We start from the raw sequence: 21,228 nt of genomic DNA on the forward strand, positions 1-21,228 counted from the left end.
CGGTGGGGAAGGCCCGCGGGCCAGCCCGGTCTCTGACTGCGCCGCGAGACCGTGTCCGTTACTCCTGTGTAAAGGAGGAACAATGAACTTCCCCCTCAGAGCTCTCCTGGGAAGCAGCTAGGTCGGAGAGACTTGGAATCTGGAAGACCTGGGCTACAGATCCTGCTTCTGACAGTTCCCTGGGATCCCAGGCAAGCGCAGCTGGGAGCCCGCTGGATGTGGAAGACTTTAAAAACCAGAAGGATTCGGTAGCGGATCCTGGAAATAACAGGGAGCCACTGGAGGTTGTCGAGCAGGGAGTAGTCAGACCTGCGCTTTAGGAAGGTCACTTTGGCAGCAGACTGGAGGATGTCTTAGAGCAGGGGGAGACTTCCCCCACCAGCTTATTGCAGTAGTTCAGGTGGGAGAGCGTGAGGGCCAGTGCTGGGATCATGGCAGTGTCAGAAAAGAGAAGGGGTCAAGTGAGTTCACCTGACAGCCAGTTTGGATAGGGGTGATGGAGGTGAGGAGTTATAACCGAATGACCTCAGCAACAAGAAAGTGGGGAAGGGGAAGGGCTTGGGATCCCATATCCGAGAGATGGGGTTGCCAACAGCACCTTCCTGGAATAACTGTTGGGAGGACAAATGAAATAGCTTCTATAAAGCACTTTCCAAGCATGAAGACACGATATAAAAAAAACAATCTATTTTGAAACCGATTTGCAGATTTTAAGGATTCACAAAATAGGAGTTAGTGTTAATGAGCACATATTGTCGGCAAAACCGAAATGCTTAAGGAATTTAAAAAAATCTGACGCCTATCGTTATTTCTGGGAGCTTCCTCTTTCTGACAATTTCAGGGTAAAGAGGGTCACGGAAGATAAAAGGGATAACTCTGATTCCGTAAAATTGGGAAATGTTTGCATAGACAAAACTAATGCAGCTCAAATAAATTAAAAGGGAAAGTTAATTGAGGGGAAATTTCTCTGATAAAAGTCTCAACATGAAGAAGGAATTGATTTAAATTTATAAGACTAAGAGCCCGATCCTAATTTGTAAATGGTCAAAGGGTATGAAGTTCTTAAAAGAAAACCTCTAATGTTTGTGGCAGCCCTTTTTGTGGTGGCTAGAAACTGGAAAATGAATGGATGCCCATCAACTGGAGAATGGCTGAATAAGTTATGGTATATGAATGTTATGCAATATTCTTCTTCTTTAAGAAATTGCCAGAAGGAAGATTTCAGAGAGGCCTGGAGAGACTTACAAGAACTGATGCTGAGTGAAATAAGCAGAACCAGGAGATCATTATATACTTCAACAACGATACTGTATGAGGAGGTATTCTGAGGGAAGTGGATTTCTCCGACAAAGAGAAGATCTAACTCAGCTCCAATTGATCAAGGATGGACAGAAGCAGCTACACCTAGAGAAGGAACGCTGGGAAATGAGTGTGAACTGTTTGCATTTTTGTTTTTCTTCTCAGGTTATTTTTACCTTCTGAATCCAATTCTCCCTGTGCAACAAGAGAACTGTTCAGTTCTGCACACATATATTGTATCTAGGATATACTATAATATATTTAACATGTATGAGACTGCTTGCCATCTAGGGGAGGAGGTGGAGGGAGGGAAGAGAAAAGTTGGAACAGAAGTGAGTGCAAGGGATAATGTTGTAAAAATTACCCAGGTATAGGTTCTATCAATAAAAAGTTATAATGGAAAAAAGAAAACATCTAAACTGTTATCAGCCATATGGGGGAAAAAAGATAAAATGGGAAATTTTAATTACATGAAATTTTAAAGTTTTCATACAAACAAAACCAATACAGCTTAACTTAGAAAGTAAATTGTAAACTGAGGGAAAATATTCTACGGCAAGTTTCTCTGATAAAAGTTTTATTTCCAGAATACAGAAGGAATTGAGCATATCCTTCTTGATCCCTTATTCTCTCTTTTTTTTTAATTTTTAGGCATTCATTAAATGCCTACTTTGTGATAGATTTTTTTATTTAATTATAGCTTTTTATTTACAAGATATATGCATGGGTAATTTTTCAGCATTGACAATTGCAAAACCTTTTGTCCCAACTTTACCCCTCCTTACCTCCATCCCTTCCCCAGATGGCAAATTGACCAATACATGTTAAATATGTTAAAGTATAAGTTAAATATAATATATGTATACATGTCCAAACAGTTATTTTACTGAATAAAAAGAATCAGACTTTGAAATAGTGCACAATTAGCCTGTGAAGGAAATCCAAAATGCAGGCGGACAAAAGTAGAGGGAGTGGGAATTCTCTGTAGTGGTTCACAGTCATCTCCCAGAATTCTTTCCCTGGGTGTAGCTGTTTCAGTTCATTACTGCTCTATTGGAACTGATTTGGTTCATCTCATTGTTGAAGAGGGCCACGTCCATCATATAGTATTGTTGTTGAAGTATATAATGATTTCCTGGTCCTGCTCATTTCATTCAATATCAGTTCCTGTCAGTCTCTCCAGGCCTCTCTGAAATCATCCTGCTGATCGTTTCTTACAGAACAATAATATTCCATAACATTCATATACCACAATTTATTCAGCCATTCTCCAACTGATGGGCATCCACTCAGTTTCCAGTTTTTGGCCACTATGAAGAGGGCTGCCACAAACATTCTTGCACATACAGGTCCCTTTCCCTTCTTTAAAATCTCTTTGGGATATAAGCCCAGTAGTAGCACTACTGGGTCAAAGGGTATGCACAGTTTGATAACTTTTTGAGTATAGTTCCAAATTGTTCTCTAGAATGGCTGGATGTATTCACAATTCCACGAACAATGTATCAGTGACCCTGTTTTCCCACATCCCTTCCAACATTCGTCATTATTTTTCCCTGTCACTCTAGCCAATCTGACAGTTGTGTAGTGGTATCTCAGAGTTGTCTTAATTTGCATTTCTCTGATTAAAAATGACTTGGAGCATCTTTTCATATCGCTAGAAATAGTTTCAATTTCTTCATCTGAGAATTTTCTTTTCATATCCTTTGACCATTTATCAATTGGAGAATGGTTTGATTTCTTATAAATTAGAGTCAATTCTCTATGTATTTTGGAAATGAAGTCTTTATCAGAAGCCTTTGACTGTAAAAATGTTTTCCCAGTTTATTGTTTCCCTTCTAATCTTATCTGCATTAATTCTGTTTGTACAAAAACTTTTCATTTTGATATAATCAAAATTTTCTCTTTTGTGATCAATAATGATCTCTAGTTCTTCTTTGGTCATAAATTCCTTCCTCTTCCACAGGTCTGAGAGGTAAACTATCCTATGCTCTTCCAATTTATTTATAATCTCCTTCTTTATGCCTAGGTCATGAACCCGTTTTGACCTTATCTTGGTGTATGGTGTTAAGTATGGGTCAATGCCTAGTTTCTGCCATACTAGTTTCCAATTTTCCCAGCAATTTTTGTCAAACAGTGAGTTCTTATCCCAAAAGCTGGGGTCTTTGAGTTTGTCAAACACTAGATTATTAAAGTTATTGGGTGTTTTGTCCTTTGAATCTAACCTATTCCACTGTTGATCCTTTATTCCCAACACTGTCTTCTTTCTTGTCCTTCACTTACCTATTTCTCTATCCCTTGATCACATCATCATTGGTTCCTCTCTCTGTCTTTCCAGTTGCTTCTATAAGTCAAACAAGCACTTATTAGGTTCGTACTAGGGTTGTCTTCAAAGGTTGTGTATAATTGAAAGGCAAAAAGAATCTCTACCCTCAACAACCAAATTTTGCCATGTTCTTCCACAAGCCATCATGATTGACAGTGCCAAAAACCTTGGTCCGATCAACAGGCCTCGTGTACCGACCTCTGTTCTGTACCTGACATTACTCTTGAAATTGTCAGGCAGCAAACACTGCATCTACAATTTTTCAGCTCTCTGAATTCCCACTGACTTTTGGGTAGATGATCATCTTCCAGATGAAGGCTCAGCCTCTTGAGGGCTTTGATAAGAATCTCTCCAGCATTGATTAAGAGAGGGACACGCCTCCCCATGATTGTCACTGTACAATCTATTTTCTTTATCTTTATAGAGATGAGCAGTAGAGATATCCTTGAACTCTTACCATATAATCTGGAACGTTTCCTCCCACCTTGTAAATCTCGGCTGGAATAGAATCAGCTCTGTTGCTTTGCCACAGGAAAGGAGCCTAATGTCCTTTAAAACCTCTTCATCACTTGGAACTCCAGCTAGAGAGGGATTGATTTCACCCCGAGATAAACAGTCATTGGCTTCAGCCTTGATTGATGACGGTCTGTTGAGAACACTGTGGAAGTGTTCAGCCCATCTCTCCGGGATCACGTCCTTATCACTAATCAATATGGCTCCATTGGCACCAAATAGCTGAGATGCACCAAAGGTCTTTGGTCCATAAATAGTTTCAGGGTATCATAAAAATGTATTGAATTGTTAGTGTCAGCAAAAGGCTGAATGTCATCTGCCTTCTTACTGAGCCAAGAATCCATAATGGAGTTAAACAGGGCCATGGTAGAGATGGACAAACTATCCTTTTGGTATACCCTGGGAAGTCTCATTTCTTACTTAGCAGCTTCTGAATTTCCTCGTCATTTTCTTCACACCAGTTTGTGTGTTTGTTATGGCCCAGATGAGCAAATGCAGTGTTGTACGGCAAATTTCCACGTACCTGCAAAGACAAGGGGGCTAGTGTTGAGGAATCAACTGGAAAGACAGGAAGAAGCTAGACTGTGGAGAGCTTTAAATGCAAATATAAGACCTTATTATATTTGATCCTGGAAGTAATATGCAATTACTGGAATTTATTGAGGAAAGGACCCTAAATACACTTTAGAAAAATATACCTTGAGTGAAGGCTGGATTGGAGGAGTGTGGGAAAGATTTGAGACATAGAGAACCAATTTTGCAATAAATGTGATGGAAGGAGTACTTTAGAAGGGTTTGATTATCATCTCTATGCAAATTTCTCAGAAATCTATTCATCCAGGGAGGTGAGGCTGGGCCTAGAATCTGGAGAGCTGCATTCAAAACCAACCTCAGACTCTTCTTTGACTACGATGTCTTCAACTGTGAAATGGGGATAATAATAGTACCTGTATTGTGAGGATCCAATGAACTAATCTTTATAAAATGCTTAGCCTGGTGTCTGGCACATAGTAGGTGCTTAATAAATGCCCATTTGGGACATGGCTCTCTTTAACAATGAGATGATTCAGACCAGTTCTAATTGTTCAGTTATGGAGAGAGCCATCTGCACCCAGAAAGAACATCAAGGAGACTGAGTGTGGTTCACAACATAGCATTTTCACTCTTTATTGTTGCTTGCTTGCAATTTATTTTGCTGCTTTTTTTTTTCCGGTTTGATTTGATTTTTCTTGTGCAGCACAATAATTGTATAAATATATATGCATACATTAGATTTAACATATATTTCTACCATGTTTAATATATATTGGATTACTTGCCATCTAGGGGAGGGGATGGGGGAAGGGGGGGAAATTGGAACACAAGGTTTTGCAAGGGCTGATGCTGAAGAATTGTCCATGCATATATTTTGAAAAATAAAAAGCTTTAATAAAAAAAAAAAAAAAGGTAACAAATAAGTAAGTAAATACCCATTTGCTTGCTTCCTTGACTTTTCTGAGCTCTCTGTAGTACCAAGTACCTATAAGGCATCTCTGCCTGGATTTCTCTGAGACATCTCAAGCTCCACAGATACAAATCAGAACTCCTGTTCTTTTCTCTGAAAACCCAATCTTGCTAACTTGTCTCTTTCTGCTGTGTACGTCTCCACCCTCCCAGTCCTTCAGGTCCCCAACTTCAGAACCATCTTCAGTTCTTCATTCTCACTCACCCCCACCACCCCATATTCAACTAAATGCTGTCTTTAACTGTTTTAAACAGTTTGTTTTAAACATCTCTGTTTTGGTCATTTTTTTGCCTTTTTTCTTTACTTAATAGTATTTTTTTCTAATTCCATGTAAAAATTGTTTTCAAAATTAATCTCTTTAAGATTTTGAGTTCCAAATTTTTCTCTTTTCCTCCTTTCTTTCCCCTCCCCAAGACAGCAATCTGATATAGGCTATACATGTTCAATTATATATATATATATATATATATATATATATATATATATATAATTGAAAATATAAACATATTTCTACATTAATCTTATCTAACATCTCTCAAATCTATTCCCTTCTCTCCACTCTCACCAAGGTCTCCATCCAGTTTGGTCCCTTAGCTACCCTTAGATAATTTGGTCACAGCTATTGAAACAACCTCCTCCTAATCACTCTCCTCAAGAAACTTCGGTGGCTCACTATTGTTTGGAACTGGAAGCCTCTCATGGTCTGGTCCCTATGGATCTCAGCAGATTAGAGCTCTCCATCTTCTACCTGCTACACTCTCTGCTCCAGCCATACTAGGGTTCTGGCTGACTCCCATCCATGACTTTGTGTCCCTGCTTCTTTTTGAAATACCTACTCAGCTTCAGCTAAGCAATTCCTGAGTCACAGGACTTCCTCAGCAAGCTCCAAAGTCAATCGGAGAAGAAAATGGCAAACCACTGCAGTATCTTTGCCAAGAAAATCCCATGAACGGTGAGGTCCACAAGGTCACGGAGCACTGAACACGCCTGAACAACAGGTTTTCCCTTCCTCACCATTTCTTGTTTCTGGACACAGGATGTCAGACTCATTTTCAATCTTGAGTTAGGATTTTTGTTCTGGGTGGTTGGAGTTTCCACCAAATCCAATTCATTTGCACGTCATGGTTCTCTTTGAGAACAAAGAACAATGATCAACAATTCCCTTCCTTGCACGAATGCAGCCAGAAACAGGCTGAGACCAGGGTGGCTGGATGGCACAGTAGATTCAGGAAGATAAGTTCAAAAATGTGGTGTCAGATAGTTGCGGTGGAACCCTGAACAAGTCACTTAACCCTGGTTACTTTAAAGAAAGAAAGAAAAGGAAAACAAAAACAGATTCAGATAAAATTTTCTGGTCGTTACTTGGACCGGACCCAAGCAAGGAACATCCAAACACAGTCCGAGACCGGTCCTGTTTTCCATAGGCCTGTCCTATCCATGAACACTATCCTGTGCGCATGGTACTTCCCCAAGTAGGCTATAAATTCTGGGGACAGGGGTGCGGGCCAGGGACTTTCATTTCTGTCATTGTCCAACCAGTACCGAGCACAGAGCAGACACTCAAAAAATGCTTGTTAAATTGGATTGCTGAATTGACTTTAAGATTTTCCAGCTCTGAACTTCTTAGATCTATGATTTTCACAAATCATCATCTGATTTTGAATAAGTAAATTCTGTTCTCTCTGGGGCAGCTGGGTGGGGGGAGAGTCTCCATTGCCGTATCTGCAGAATGGAGGAGATGCAGGGGTTCTTAACCCATGAATAGATTTCAGGATGAGAAAAAAAAAAGGCATCTTTCTTTTCACCAACTTTTAAAAAATTAGTTTAATTAATCATTCAATTTATGTGATGCATTTAAAATAATATCCTGAGATGATTTCAGAAAGGTCTGGAGAGACTTAATGAACGGATGCTGAGTGAAGTGAGTAGAACCAAAAGCTGTACACGGCAACGACAAGATTATGAGACGATCAACCGTGATGGACGCAGCTCTTTCCAACAATGAGGAGATTCGAGGCCATTCCAATATGCTTGGGAGGGAGAGCCGGACTACGGGGCCTGAGAGTGGGTCAAAGCAGAGAATTTTCACCTTTTTTGTTGTTGTTTTCTGGCTTTTTTTTCTTTCTCCTTTTTGACCTGATTTTTCTTGTGCAGCACGATCCGTGTGGAAATTCAATGGGAAGAATTGCCTGTGTTTAAACCATATTAGATTACGTTTGCTGTCTGTGGGGGACGGGGAGGTGGGGAGGGAGGGAGGAAAAAATGGAAGGTTTTACAAGGGTGAATGTTGAAAACTATCTTTGCATGCATTTCCGAAAACAAAAAGCTCATTTTTTTAAAGAGAAAGAGAGAATTGTGTTTCTTGGTCCTGTACGAGACAGTGGGAGCCAGGGAAGGCTCCTGAGGCCGGTGCTGTTGGAGTGTCGGCTCTCAGACTGGTGTCTCAGAAGAATTTGCGGGCTTGGACCCATCCCCAAGTGGGGGAGGAGGGGAGGGGGGGCAAAGTTTCTTGTACCGGTCGCACCAACTGAAGTGGGCCAAGGTCCAAAAGGACTGAGCAAAGAAGCAGGAGCGAGAAGCCGGATTTATGGGGAAAGGCAGAGCTCTGGCTCTCCACGTGACCGCCCGCTCAGAGGTAGAGCTGAGAGTGGTCTGGGTGCGCCCCCCCCCCCCCACATCTGTCCCAGAATCCCGTTATCCCTGACAGAGAGTATCTGGCGGCGGCTGCGTTATTATTATGGCGCTGCCGAGGCCGGGCCTCCGAGCGCCTGGCACCCCCCAGCTCTATCCCGGCAGTGCCCAGGCGTTGGCGGGGGCCGGAGCAGCCCGGGCGCCAGGCACTGAGGGCCGACTAGGCGAGGAGAGGGACGGGCTCCCCGAGGCTCTCGGGCTCCCCGAGCCGGGCTCACTGTTCGGAAGGCAGCGGGGGTGCCCAGAAGGAGCCCTTGGTGGCCCTGCGCCCGGAGAGAGCCGCGGGAAAGCCCCCCGCCATGCCCCCTCCCCGGCAGCGCCCGGGAGAGAACTCTGCCTAGTGTCCCCACCATCCCGCAGAGCCGGTTCCGCTCTGAACCTCGGGATCGTTTTCTGTAAAGCGAGAAATGACCCCCATCAGTCAGTCCCCTCTCCCCACTTGCAGCAGTAGCTGCAAGTCCTGGGCACAGCCTTTCCTCACGGAGCCTCCGGGGAGGGCGCAGGAAGCTGAAACTGTCCATAGCAACGCTTCCTAGGGCCGGGCCGTCAGTAACCGCAGGCTCCCCGCTGGACCCTAGCAGCCCCTCCCCCTCCGCGGCTGCTGCCCGGCCCCCACCCCCACCCCCACCCGACCCTGCTCGGAGCCCGCTCGCTTTTCCCAAGGCAGCTCCAGGCAGAGAAGCGGCCCTGGGCCCCCTGGTTCCCCGCACCCCTCCCCCGTTCCCGGTCCGGCCGGGCACACCCCCGAGCACAGTCCCCGCCCCCGGGCACAGTCCCCGCCCCCGAAGCGGCCGCCCAGCCCAGGGTCCCGTCCGTCCGCCGCCAGGAAGCTGCCCCGGGAGCCGAGGGCTCAGGTCTGTGGCGCGCGGGGAGGGCCCGAGTTCGGGGCCCCGCTTTCTGCCCCTCTCCCCCGCTCCCCGGCCGGCGGCGAGCCAAAGCGCGGCAGGGCCCCTCCCCCGCCTCCCCGCATTCCCCTCCCCCTCCCCCCCATGGGACCTTTCCTGCCGAGGCTGGGCCCAGGAAAAGCTGGGAGCGCAACAGGAATCATCGCGGACATGGATTCAGCCCCTGCTGGGTGCCAGGCACTGAGCTGGGCACTGGGGATTCACACGCTTGGTCTGTCGATCAATAGCATTTATTCAGCACCTACTGTGTGCCAGGCACTGAGGATTCAGACACACTTGGCCTATCAATCAGATAGCAATAATTCATCACCTACTATGTGCCAGGCACTGATGTAGGCAGTGGGAATTCACACACACGAGACCTGTCAATCAGGTAGCATTTATTCAGCCCCTGCTGGGTGCCAGGCACTGACCTGGGCACTGGGGATTCACACGCTTGGTCTATCGATCAATAGCATTTATTCAGCACCTACTGTTTACCAGGCACTGAGGGATTACATACTTGATCCATCAATCAGATAGCATTTATGCAGCACCTACTGAGTGCCAGGAACTGAGGGATTCAGACACACTTGACCAATCAAATAGCACTTATTCAGCCCCTGCTGTGTACTGGTCTCGGTGCTAGGCGCTGGGTACCGGCGACAGTCAGTGAGTAGGTATTTCTGTGCCCGGCACTGGACGGGTTAAGCCCCAGGGAGACAGAAGCAGAAGCGAGAGGCGGCTCCCGGCCCCTGACTCTCCCCCCCCCTTTTCCTGGTCTTTGTGCTGACTTAGCCCCGGCCAGTCCGAGGCGGGAGGTTAATCAGTGACAGAGCCCAGACGTCGGAGCCCCGGCCGGCCCGTCCTTGGAGACGCGACCATGGAGCCTTGGGGGAAGCTGGTGCTCCTGCTGTGCTGCCTGGGAGCCCCCGCCCAGCTCTGCCGTGAGTCTGAACCCCGGGGGCTGGCGGGCACCGCACACCCTGGCAGCGCCCTCCCCCGCGCCCAGGCCCAGAGGCCGGAGACCTGGCGCCCACCTCGTCCCCGGGCTCTGAGAAGCAAACAGAGGCCGGGAAGGGTTGGCCCGAGGCCCCGGGTGGGGGAGGGCCCGGCCTCCTGAGCCTCCCTCCGAGGCCCCGAGCGCCTCCTAGGGAGCAGGGACTGGCCACCCGGTTATCAATGGGCCCCTGTGTGAGCGCCTGGGGCTGCAGAGCTTTGGCCCCTCGGGGAGGGGAAACACTGGTCCTGGCCACAAATGCCAGCGCTGGGGGGAGAAGGGCGCTCACAGCCGGGGTCCTCGGGAAAGGCCCCAGAGCCAAGCTGCGAGGGGCTGGGAATGGGCTCTGGGAGGCAGAGGGAGGGCGCCCCGGGCGGCAGGGACAGCCTGGGCAAAGGCTCGGAGGCAGGAGATGGAGACCAGCCTGACTGGGCTGCAGTGACTGTGGCCAGGCTCTAGGGGCTTCCTACGCCGAGCAGATGTTGGCCTTTGGCCCAGGAGGCACCGGGAGCGAGGTCCTGCCCCTTGGAAGTGAGATTTAGCGGCCAGGGGAGGGTGGATTCCCCCCCTTTTCCAGTGGCTCCGGTGACTGTTTCTGAGCCAGGCTGGAAACCGCTGCTGCTCCTTAGCACAAGATCCATCTATTCCCACCTCCCTTCACCACAAGGGAGCGCCCTGGCTCCCGGTTGGAGATCAGAGGGTCCGAGCCCCAGCTCCCCCCAGCTTGTGCCTCAGTTTCCTCATCTGTGAAATGAAGGGGTTGGGGACTGGATGGCCTCTGGGGCCTCCTTCCCATGTCTCTGCCCTCATGGAGGCCCACGGTTAGTGACAATCCTCGGTTATCCTTCCCCGGTGAGGCTGCGCCCAGACCCTCCGAGAAGCAAGAGGGGGCGTGAAAGTATCGTTGCCCCCATTTTATGGAGGTGGAAATCGAGGCCGGAGAAGGTGCACAGAGAGGAAGGGGGAGGGCTGGGATTCCAGCCCAGGTTTCCTGACTCCAAATAGAGTTGGGTCTCTGGCGGTGCAGTGGGCTTCTCCGGGGGCTCCCTCCCCCAGTTATCCCCATGTCAGGGTGGGAGGGGGTTTAGAACAGGGGGAGGGGCCTGAGAAATCTGTATCACAGAAGAAACAGCCCGAGGAAGGGCTCCTCAGAAAGGGACCAGTTAATGCTCCCTGAGCAATCATCCCCGTGTTATCTCCCCACCTTCTCTGAGCGAGGCCCGTCCTGGGTGATGATTCACCGGGCGTCCTTCCCCGAAGTTCAGGGGCTGCCTCCCGGTCCAAAGAGCTCTGGCGGGCTGGGGCTGGGGCTGCTCCCTTTCAGGGGGGAGGAGAAGAGTGACCTCAGTGACCCCCGTGCCCCCCCCCTCATGTTTTCTAGCAGCCATGATGTTTTCCTTTACACAGCACTTCCCTTCCCCCTGCCCTGTCAGGGAAGCTTTGAGAACAGTCCCATTTTGTGGATGAGGAAACTGAGACCAGTATGACTCCCCGAGGTTTCCCAGGAAGGTCTGAGTCCCGGGCAGTGGCTCGCCCCTCCCCCATGGCTTCAAGCTTCTCTTCCTCAGCCATTTCTCTGTTTGTCATAAAAACCGTTGGATTTAAACTTTGGTGGGCGAGGGCCGGGGCTGAGCTGGCTCAGGAGAGGCTCCTACGGAGGGAGCAGAGGTTTCTGGGCCCAGGAGGACAAGCCAAGTGTGGCGCCCCCCGAGGGCCGGCTGCCCCCCCTTACCCTCCTCACCTTAAGTTTGTTTCATTGCTCTGGCGAGTTTTGCTCACCTTGTTTTCGAGTCGAGCCCCCTCGAACCCCAGCCCTCGGACCATGTCTGAGCCCCCCTGAGCCCAGGAGAAAGAGGAGAAGGCGGCAGGTCGGGAAAAGCGAGCAGTGCGATGGTGCCTACAGGCCCAGCCCGGCACAGATTGCCCAGATCTTGACTGAGCCTGGCCATTAGAATGAAAGTGCCCAGGGCTTTTCTTTCATCCTTCTTCTTTCCTTCCTTCCTTCCTTCCTTCCTTCCTTCCTTCCTTCCTTCCTTCCTTCCTTTCTTCCTTCCTTCCTTCCTTCCTTCCTTCCTTCCTTCCTTCCTTCCTTCCTTCTTCCCCTTCTTTCTTTCTTTCCTTTCTTCCTACTTTCTCTCCTTCCTTTCTTTCTTTCTTCCTTCCTTTCTCTCTCTCTTTCTCTCCTTCCCTTCTTTCTTTCCTTCCTTCCTACTTTCTTTCTCTTTCTTTCTTTCTTCCCATCCTTCCTCCCTCCCTCCCTCCTTCCCTTCCTTCCTTCCCTTGTTCTTTCCATTTACTCTGCAATCCAACACACATTTCTTTGTCAGTAGTAATTCTCATGTATTATCCCTTTGAGTAGATGTCTGGGGTCTGACTGCCCCAAAGCCCAGAGCTGGCACGGGCTTCCCAAAGTCCATTCCAGTGCCCACCAGAACAAAGCCCTCTGTAACGTCCCGCCACGACTGGTCTTCCTCCAGGATGGGGAGCTCACTCCCCTGCTGGGCAGCTCTCAGCGGCAAGAAGCTCTTCCTGGGGGGTCGCCTGGTTCTGCCCCCGGGGCACGGGCCTCTGGGCACCTGCCTGCTCTGAGGGCCTGGGGTCCCACGAGGGCACATGCAGGAGTTGTCCAGAGGGCACATGCAGCCAGAGACCGAGAAAGGACAAAGCGCTTCACCACCTGGGGATCTGGGGAGGCTTCCAGGAGGAAGCAGCTTCCCAGCAGGGCCTTGAATAAGGACAGAAAAGGACAGAAATCATAAGGAACCTTGGGGTGGACGCATCTAGTCCAACCCCTTCATTTTACAGGTGGGGAAACTGAGGCCCAGAGGAAGGGAAGTCCTCCCTAAGACAGGATCATAGAGCTGGGCGGGACCTCATGGGCCATTCAGTCCAATCACTTCATTTTACAGATGGGGAAACTGAGGCCCAGAGAAAGAAAAGCCGCCCTAGCACAGGGTCACACAGAGCTGGGCGGGACCTCATCCACCATTTAATCCAAGCCCTTCATTTTACAGGCGGGGAAGCTGAGGCACTTGGGAGCTTGAATAATTTGGTCGTAACCCCCCCCCCCCATCTCTTCCAGAGCTCCCTGCTGCGAGCAGCGACCTGGTGGGGACCGTTACCCAGCAGCTCCTGGGATGGATGGCGCGGCGAGCCCCCTCAGAGCTGAACCCCAGCATCTACGTGGGGCTGCGGCTGTCCAACCAGCCCCCCCGGGACCAGGACGAGCTCTACCTGAGCAGCCTCACGGTCCACTACCAGGAGAGCTTCTCCAGGTACGGCGCCCAGGCCCGCTCCGGGATCTTGGGCAGACTGAGAGAGCCGGGCTCCCGCGGCGGCCCAGGCCAGCCCTGAGAGGGCCATGTCCAGTCTGCCAGCAGTCGGGGACCGGCTGTGAGGGGTGGGGCCCTGGCTGGGGGCTGGGGAGAGGCACATAAAGCTTCAGGCCTGGCGAAGCCTCCTGCCCGGCCTGGTTACTCCTGGCGTGCTCCCAGGCTCCCCACTAAACCTTCAGAGGAGGTGCTACCTGCACTGGGGAGAGAGTTTCCGTACCTGGGAATTCCCGGTCCCAGCCCCCAGCGGCCCCTTCCCCTGGGAAGCCCCTGACCGGTCCTGTTGCCTCTGTCCCAGCCTGGCCCCGGCCCACCTCAGGCCCCCCATGGGCCAGCTGGCCCTCTACCTGCTGGCCATGAGGGGCGGCTGCAAGGACATGGACACCAGGAAAGGAAACCTGCTGGTCACGCAGCTGAAGGGTTACCTGGAGGAAGAGAAGCACCGGATAGGTGAGGGGCCGGCGGCCACAAGGAGCGGGCAGATGGGGGGCGGCGGGCGGTGCCTGGGAACTGCCCACTCTGCCCTGGGCCTACTGGACACTGAAGCCCTCAGAGCTGGGGGGTCACCGGGAGGAGGCCGGAATCTGGCTCCAGCCACAGGCCCGGCCTCCGTCTCGGCCTCCGCCTCGGCCTCCGCCCTGGTCTCTGCCTGTCTGTGGCCCAGGTCAGAGGCAGAGCCACTCCCAGGGCCCGTCCGCCGGGCTCTGACTCGGGCCGCGTGGGGAGCTCACAGATGCCGGAACCATGGAAGGAAGGGGAAAGTGTGCAGGGGGGGACTGGAAAAGGCGGCCTCTGGCTCGGGGGCTCACGCGCTGCTGGGAGGGCTCCAGACATGGGGGTATCCATCGGCCTGTAAGCATTTATGTGACACCTCCTGTGTGCCAGGGGCTGATGGAATATCCATTGGCCTGTATGCATTTATGTGACACCTCCTGTGTGCCAGGGGCTGTAGGGCTGGGGAATACAGAGACAAAGGGGGATATGGGGACCAAAGTGAACCAGAGGCCTCAGGGAGCTAACGCTCCCTCCAGGAAGACTCTGTAGCCAGGAAATGCTGCAAAACGTATACAAGGTATTTTTGTGGTGACACGATAGGGATTGCAGAGAGATCCCAAGGGCTTTGTGTGGGACGTGGCCCTGGATTGGAAATGCAGCCTCGGCCACTTCTTGTTCGGCCCTCATGGAGGTCCTGGGGCTCAGGTGCCCTCTCTGGGGCTCCTGGGGCTCAGCCATGGGGGTTCTGGGGCTCGGCCGTCCTCACTGGGGGTCCTGAGGTGGCCCGTGGGACTCCCCAGGGCGGAGGGGGTGGCCCTGGGGGGTTGCAGGCCTCAGAGGCCCCCCAGGAGCCCTGACCTTCGCTGCCCCCCCCAGGGCACGATCACACCGGCCGCCCCGCCACCAGCTACTACCAGTACAGTCTGTCCATCCTGGCGCTGTGCATCCATGACAAGAAGGTGCCCGGGCACATTGTGGAGAAGCTCCTGCACGCTGCCCAGTACGACCTCCTCCTCCGGGGGAGCAGCTTCTCCGTGGGTGAGGGACATGGCCCCCATGTCCATGCTGCGAGGGGGGGCGGGCTTGTTTACAGCAACTCTGCCAGACCCTGGAACGAGGAGCTCGTTCCCTAGGCATAGGCAGGGGAGGGAATGTCCCCCAGATGCCCCTGAGTGCGCGGGACAACACTCAGCCTCCTGTTGCCATCAGCCCTGAAGAACAAGGGTGTCACAGATTCAGGGCTGGGAGGGGCCTAGAACAGGGGGTGTCAGGGCGGGAGGGGCCTGAGAACTGTTCTCACTTCCCCCTCGCCGCCATACCATGTTCTAGGTTCCCTCTCCGCCATTCTGGGCTCTGAGGGCTCCCCCAGCCCCTGTGATTCTGGCTGCCTCACAGTCGGCTGCATGAGCCAGCACAGGCCCTTCCCTCGGGGCCTCAGGCCTCTGGGGCCTTGGGCTTTCCTGCCTTTTCTAGGCCCTGAGCCTGCTCAGGGCTTCCCTGGGATCCTCCAGAGCACGAGCCCTGCCCTGGAGGCCGCCCTCTGGGCCCTCTCGGATCCGGGCTGTGATCTAATTAGAGGCTGCAGAAACCAGGGGCAGCTGGGCCTTAACCTCGGTCCCAGGGCTCGGGGCTGCCAAGGTTCTGGGCTGCAGCCGGAGGCCTCAGAGGCCGGCAGGGCCAGCCCCCTTCTCCCCACAAACTCCACGAGGCCAGAACTGAGGCCAGATCAGAGCTGGCTTATCAAGGCTCCCGGCTTTACGGAGGGGGAGTGGGGGCAGGAGACGGGCCGAGGGTCTCGGCCCCAGAACGACCCAGGGCCGGGAGACCGAGGGGGCTGCGGGGAGGAGGGAGCCAGGCCCGGCTTCAGAACATCCTCCCTTCAACTGGACCTGACGTCCTTCCCCCAGACACAGCAGCCATGGCCAGTCTGGCCCTGTCCTGCCTGCAGGCCTCGGGCCTCAATCCACGCCTGGCCTCTGGGATCTCCAGGGCCTTGGAGCACTTGAGGAACAAAATTCTTGAAGAAGAAACCCCAGAAGGGTACTTGGGAAACATGTACAGCACGCCCCTGGCCCTCCAGGTAGGAGAGGGCCTTATGTGGCACCTGGGGTTGGGTTTATACACCATGAATGCTTCCTGTCCCCCTCCCCTCCTCTTTTCCTTTTCCTCCCTCTCCTCCCTTCCTTCCCTCTCCTTCCTTCCCCCATCTATCCTTGTGTTCTTCCCTCCCTTTCCCTTGCCTCTCCCTTCTGCCTCCTCCCTCTTCTTTCCCCACCTCTTTCTTCTTCTTCCCTTCTTTCCCTTCCCCTTCTCCCTCCTTCCCCCTCTCTTTCTCCTCCCATCTTATCTTTCTCCTTCCATCTCTCCCTCCCCTTTTTCCCTCTCTCCTCTCCTCCCCACCTCTTTCCCTCTTCCTTCTCCCCATTCTTCTCCTTCCTCTTCCTTTCCCTTTCCTCTCTCCCTCTTTCCTCTCTTCCTCCTGTCTCCTTCCCTCTCCCTCCTCCTCTCTCTCCCTTCCTCCTCTTCCTCCCTCTCTCCATCCCATCCCTACCTCTTTCTTCCCCTTCCCTCCTTCCCCTTCCCCATTCATCCTTTCTCCTTCCTTCTCTCCCTCCTCCCTCTCCCCTTCCCATCTCTTCCTTCTTCCTACCCCCTCCCTTCCTCCCTGCCCTTCCCCTCCCTTCTTCCTCTTGCTCCCTCTCTCTTCTCCTCCTCCCTCTCCCCCCCTTTTCCCTCTCTCCTTTCCCTTCCCTCTCCCTTTCTCCTTCCCTAAAGCTCTTCCCCCTCCCCCCCCATCTTTGTTTGCTTCCCTTCCCTAGACCTCAGTTCCTTATAACACAAGTGGATTGATTTGGATCATTTTGGATCATCTCTGGGGTTCCTGTTCTTGATGAAACTGTGACTCTCCCAGGCTGGGGCTGGACTCCTCAGTCTGTCCTTTTCCTGCCATCCCCAGGCCCTGATGGAAGCCCCTTCGCCCGAGTCAGAGAGGGCCTGCTTGCGGGTTGGGGATGTTCTCCTGAAGGGCCTCCAGGAAGGGGCCTTCCAGAACCCTCTCCCCTTATCCCAGCTGCTGCCCATCCTCCACGGAAGGACCTACCTGAGCCTCAGGCAGCTGGACTGCAAAGACTACAGAGGTCAGAGGCACCAGGACCCCGGAGCATGGGAGGTGGGGGCAGAGGAGACAAGGCCGGAGGGAAAGAGGAGGAGTGGGGAAGAAGGGGAGGTCAGCCCAGTCATGTCACACTCTGGGCCTGCCTTTATAAGGGAAGAAAACATACACTACTGTACACGCCTTAGGTATTTAACAGTGCTGGCTGTCCCGGTGCCCACCTCTGAGGCTCAGGATCAGAGCCGAAGAGCTGAGGGAGGTCAGAGGGCGTCTAGACCAAACCCCGAGTTTTATAGTGAGGGAAACGGGGCCATCGGCCACTCACCTAATTTCTGACAGGAAACGACAGAAACCGCATTTAGATGGAAATATACACGACTGTACATTCATTAGGTGTTTAATAAATGCCTGCTGACCTGGCGTTCACCCTCCAAGACTCACGGGATCATGGCTGAAGTGCAGAGGGACATCAGAGGAATTCTAGACCAAGCCCCTAACTTTATAGTGAGGGAAACTGAGTGACTCACCTAATTTCTCACAGGAAGTGACAGAAACAATATTTAAACTCAGGGCCTCTAATCCCAAAGGCAGCGGCTCACTATTAATAATAATAGCAGCTTGATGGCAAAACATTTCATACAGTGATCTCATGTGATCCTCCCAATCCCCCGGGAGGCAGGTTCTGTTATGATCCCCATTTTATAGATGAGGACACTGAGGGTGGATCTAGGCAATTTCTGGCCTCTAATGGCCTGGGGATCTCTTCCTTGAGGTCCTCTGTCTGGGGCCTGGACCCTTGCATTCTGCCTGGCTGAATCTGGCCTTTCTGATTATTCTGAGTCCTTGAGGTAGGGCCAAAAGATCTCTTGCTTCCTGAGATCTCCTAAAGCCTATCTGGGGCACTCAGGGTACCCAGTCACAGCCCTTTGAACTGAATCCATTGGGTCTCTTGGTGCTGTGGGACGCCTCACTGCCTTGTTTTTCCTGGCCCACTCCTAGGTCTCCTAGATGTAGATCTCATCACCCCACCGGCTCAGAAACCAAAGGAAATTCAGTTCTGGCTGAAAGTCCAAACAGATCCCCAGCACGTGGTCTATCATCATCGGTATCGTATCCTTGAGGGGACTACATTAAAGGATGTCCTGGATCGGGCTCAAATGGAGGACCCCTTCACGTAAGAGGCTCTCTTAACTATAATGAAAATGAGAACAGTGCCCGTTTCTATGGTCCCTTGTAAAGTTTACGAGTTCAAGGGTGATGGATCCTACAAGTGTGGTGATTCCATTGGGTAGCTGAGGAAACCGAGCCCCAGACAGGACAAATGCCTTGCTCAAGATCACCCAGTTAATAAAAAAAATGAACTGGGATTTGAACTCAGACCTTCACGCTTACCACTGCTCAACATGCCCTGCTGAATTCCTGGCGTTGTGCTGGCATCATAGAGGTACAGGGCAAATAAGCAAGACAGGCCCTGCCCTCGATAAACTTGTATTTAAATGAGGGAAAGGAAGGTGAGAATTCATCTATCAGAGCCTAGCAACAGGATCAGAGGCCCACCTCTCTGGGGGGAGGGAGCTGAGAAGGCCCCCAGGGAAGGGACACCATCTCCCAACTGTCAGAAGGCGTGTCCTGACCCTCAGCTCTACTTTGCCCTCTTGCCACTTCCCCTCCTTGCTCCTGGTCCTGGCCTTCGGGGCCGAGGAAAAAAAGCCCAGTCCCTTCTAGGTCTGCCAATACTTGACTATTGCTATCACATATTCCCCAAGTCTTCTCGAGACTAAACATCCCCAGTTCCTTCAGTCAGTCTTAGTGACAATCTTATTTCAAGCCTCTTCCTCATCCTGGTCACCCCCTGTGGATACCCTCCTCCTGTCAATGCCCTTCTTAACCTGGGCTGCCCAGGACTGACCAAAGTCCTCCACGTGTGGCCTGACCGGGCCGAGGATTGTGGAATTGTCCAGAAAACCGTGACTCTGAGGTTCAGTGCTCGTGGTTAAGTGGAAGCCAAGGACTTCCTTGGACACATTGAATTCGTCTGTTTCCCATAGTTGTTGATTTGTGGAACTTTAATAGTGGTAATAATGCACAGAGCGTGTGGAAGTTTGTCCAGCTTCTCATTTGATCCTTTCCCTGTGGGAGGGGCCAAAACCAGGGTGATGTATCTGAAAGCAAGAGTTTAAGCCCTTCCCTCTGAGTGACTCTCCTTCTAGGACCCAAAGGAGTGAGGGGGACTCCCCTTCCATCACATCGCATTTCCTATCTGCTTTCTCCTTTAATCTCTGTGGGAGGTGCTCATGTGACAGATAAAGAGAGAGATTTTAGTGCCCTGCTCAGAAGCATGTGGCTAATAAAACCTGGCTGAGACTTCTAGCTTATGTGCCCCACACTGAGTATACACCAATCATTATATCACTGGGAAAACATTATTTGTTGTAGGATTAAATCAGTGCTAAACTAGATTTAACTATTGTCTCCTCCATTCCACTTAGTGCCTCTTTTCAAGTTCTGGCCCATAATGTCTCCCCGTAGGATCAGATCAATTCTACTGTCTTAGTACCTTGTAAGACCCATAACAGCTCTCCATTTTTGGGGGTCCTACAAGGTGAGGTGCTCAGAGGGAAGGCCCCAGACCCTTGCTTTCAGACCTATCCTCTGGCTTTTCCCCCTCCCAATCCATGGAAACTAGAGAAAATGGGACCCAAATTTGGCCTCTCCCACTCTGTTCCCTCAGTCTCGGTTTCCTTCTCTGTAGAGGGATAGGATTGTGCCTTCCAATTTGGGAGGGAGGACCCTGTGAGCTGCTTCTATTTTTGACAGGTACGAAACTCGGAACACTCTGTCCGGTCCCTTTATAACTTCAGTGATGGGTGTGACCCCCGGAGAGTGGCAGTACTGGCAGCTGCTGCGTGCCCCGGACATAGCCCTGCTGCAAGGTGGGGCTGGAGGGCCCTGGCTGGGAGGGAACGTCTTCCCCGGGGGGAGGAGGGGGCGGTGAGGAGGTAGGGGAGGAGGCCAACATGACACAGAGATCCTCATACTCTCCTCCCAACCTCCATTGGGAGTCCTGGAGAAACAGACTGACCCGGTACTGGGGGGAACAACTGAAATTGTTGGTCCCTCTTCGGCCCGTCTAGCCTGCCTGCTTCTGTGTCTGCAGGTATTACTGACTACCAGCCCCGGGACGGGGAGACCATCCTTCTGAGCCTGGCCAGCTGGTAGGGCCGCTCCATCATCCTGAGACCCAGCCACTCCCTTTGACGTCTGCCACCCTTGGTGCCGGAGAGCCTGGGGACAGAGGGACCTTTTCCAGAGCCCTTTATGACCTCCCCATAACCAGTAAAGGAGAGATGGTGTCAAACCTCCTCTTTGACAGTGACCATGGTAGGCCCTGCCCTCTACAAAGGAATCCCTTCTTTCCCAAGTCCCTCAGCCTGTCTCTCTAATCCCTCCAGATCCAGAGGCCTCCACCTACCTGGGACCTCCCCTGTAGACACCTCAAAGTGCCTGTAAAACCCAGGTGTCAGGGCCCAGCCCTCCCAACAACCCACATTCTGTGGCACGTAGGGCTCGCCAGGTCCAAAATCCGGTGGGATCTTGCCCTTTGAGAGCCAGCCCAGCCCTCAGGTTACTGAGGAGGAAAACGGCCCAAAGCAAGGAAGGGCCACTCAGGGTGGGGTTAGGGAGGGTCAGAATTTAGACGTACTTCACAGAGGAGAAAACTGAGGCCCAAGAACAACCAATTTTTTCTGCCAAGATTCCCAGGCAATGGGTTTCCCAGGGTTCCTTGGAAATGTCTGAGCCAAAACATTCAAGTCTCCTCTCAGGCAAGGGCCAGGTCTCCAAGGACTGTGGAACAGTGAGGGGAGGGGGGCGCCCGGGGGCCGGGGGGGGGGGGGGGGGGGGGGGGGGGGGAAAGAGGCACTGATTTTGGCACCAGAAGACCTGGATTCAAATGCTGACTCTGATGACCGAGGAGAAATGTGGACAAATCACAGCATCTCTGAGCTGCTTTTGTAAAGTGGAGGCCGACACCTCTGAGGGGCCTTTCATCTCTAAGAACCACTGATCTCCGAGT

The 21,228-nt window shown here is 51.8% G+C and overlaps 1 protein-coding gene across 2 annotated transcripts; it reads left to right on the top strand.

Moving 5' to 3' along the window:
* Nucleotides 1-9,111: 9,111 nt before the first annotated feature.
* On the top strand, nt 9,112-21,018 carry TCN2 (transcobalamin 2). Of its 2 annotated transcripts, XM_031948916.1 has the most exons (10): nt 9,112-9,184; nt 10,013-10,161; nt 13,297-13,489; nt 13,845-13,996; nt 14,918-15,079; nt 15,949-16,121; nt 16,998-17,178; nt 18,153-18,327; nt 19,971-20,086; nt 20,311-21,018. In XM_031948916.1, the coding sequence occupies exons 2-10, from the start codon at nt 10,098-10,100 to the stop codon at nt 20,370-20,372; spliced, it is 1,278 nt and encodes a 425-aa protein (XP_031804776.1). In that variant the 5' UTR covers nt 9,112-9,184; nt 10,013-10,097; the 3' UTR covers nt 20,373-21,018. The 2 variants fall into 2 exon arrangements, with proteins under 2 accessions (XP_031804776.1, XP_031804777.1); XM_031948917.1 differs by lacking the exon at nt 9,112-9,184 and having other exon boundaries at nt 9,306-10,161.
* The last annotated feature ends 210 nt before the right edge of the window (nt 21,019-21,228 follow it).

This window comes from Sarcophilus harrisii, chromosome 1 (assembly GCF_902635505.1).
Source record: "Sarcophilus harrisii chromosome 1, mSarHar1.11, whole genome shotgun sequence".
NCBI lineage: Eukaryota > Metazoa > Chordata > Mammalia > Dasyuromorphia > Dasyuridae > Sarcophilus > Sarcophilus harrisii.

Coding starts and splice junctions, on each gene's coding strand:
- TCN2 (XM_031948916.1), top strand. CDS start 10,098: ATGGAGCCTTGGGGGAAGCTGGTGCTCCTGCTGTGCTGCCTGGGAGCC. Junction 16,122..16,997: donor GCACGCCCCTGGCCCTCCAG/GTAGGAGAGGGC, acceptor TGCCATCCCCAG/GCCCTGATGGAAGCCCCTTC. Junction 20,087..20,310: donor GGACATAGCCCTGCTGCAAG/GTGGGGCTGGAG, acceptor CTGTGTCTGCAG/GTATTACTGACTACCAGCCC.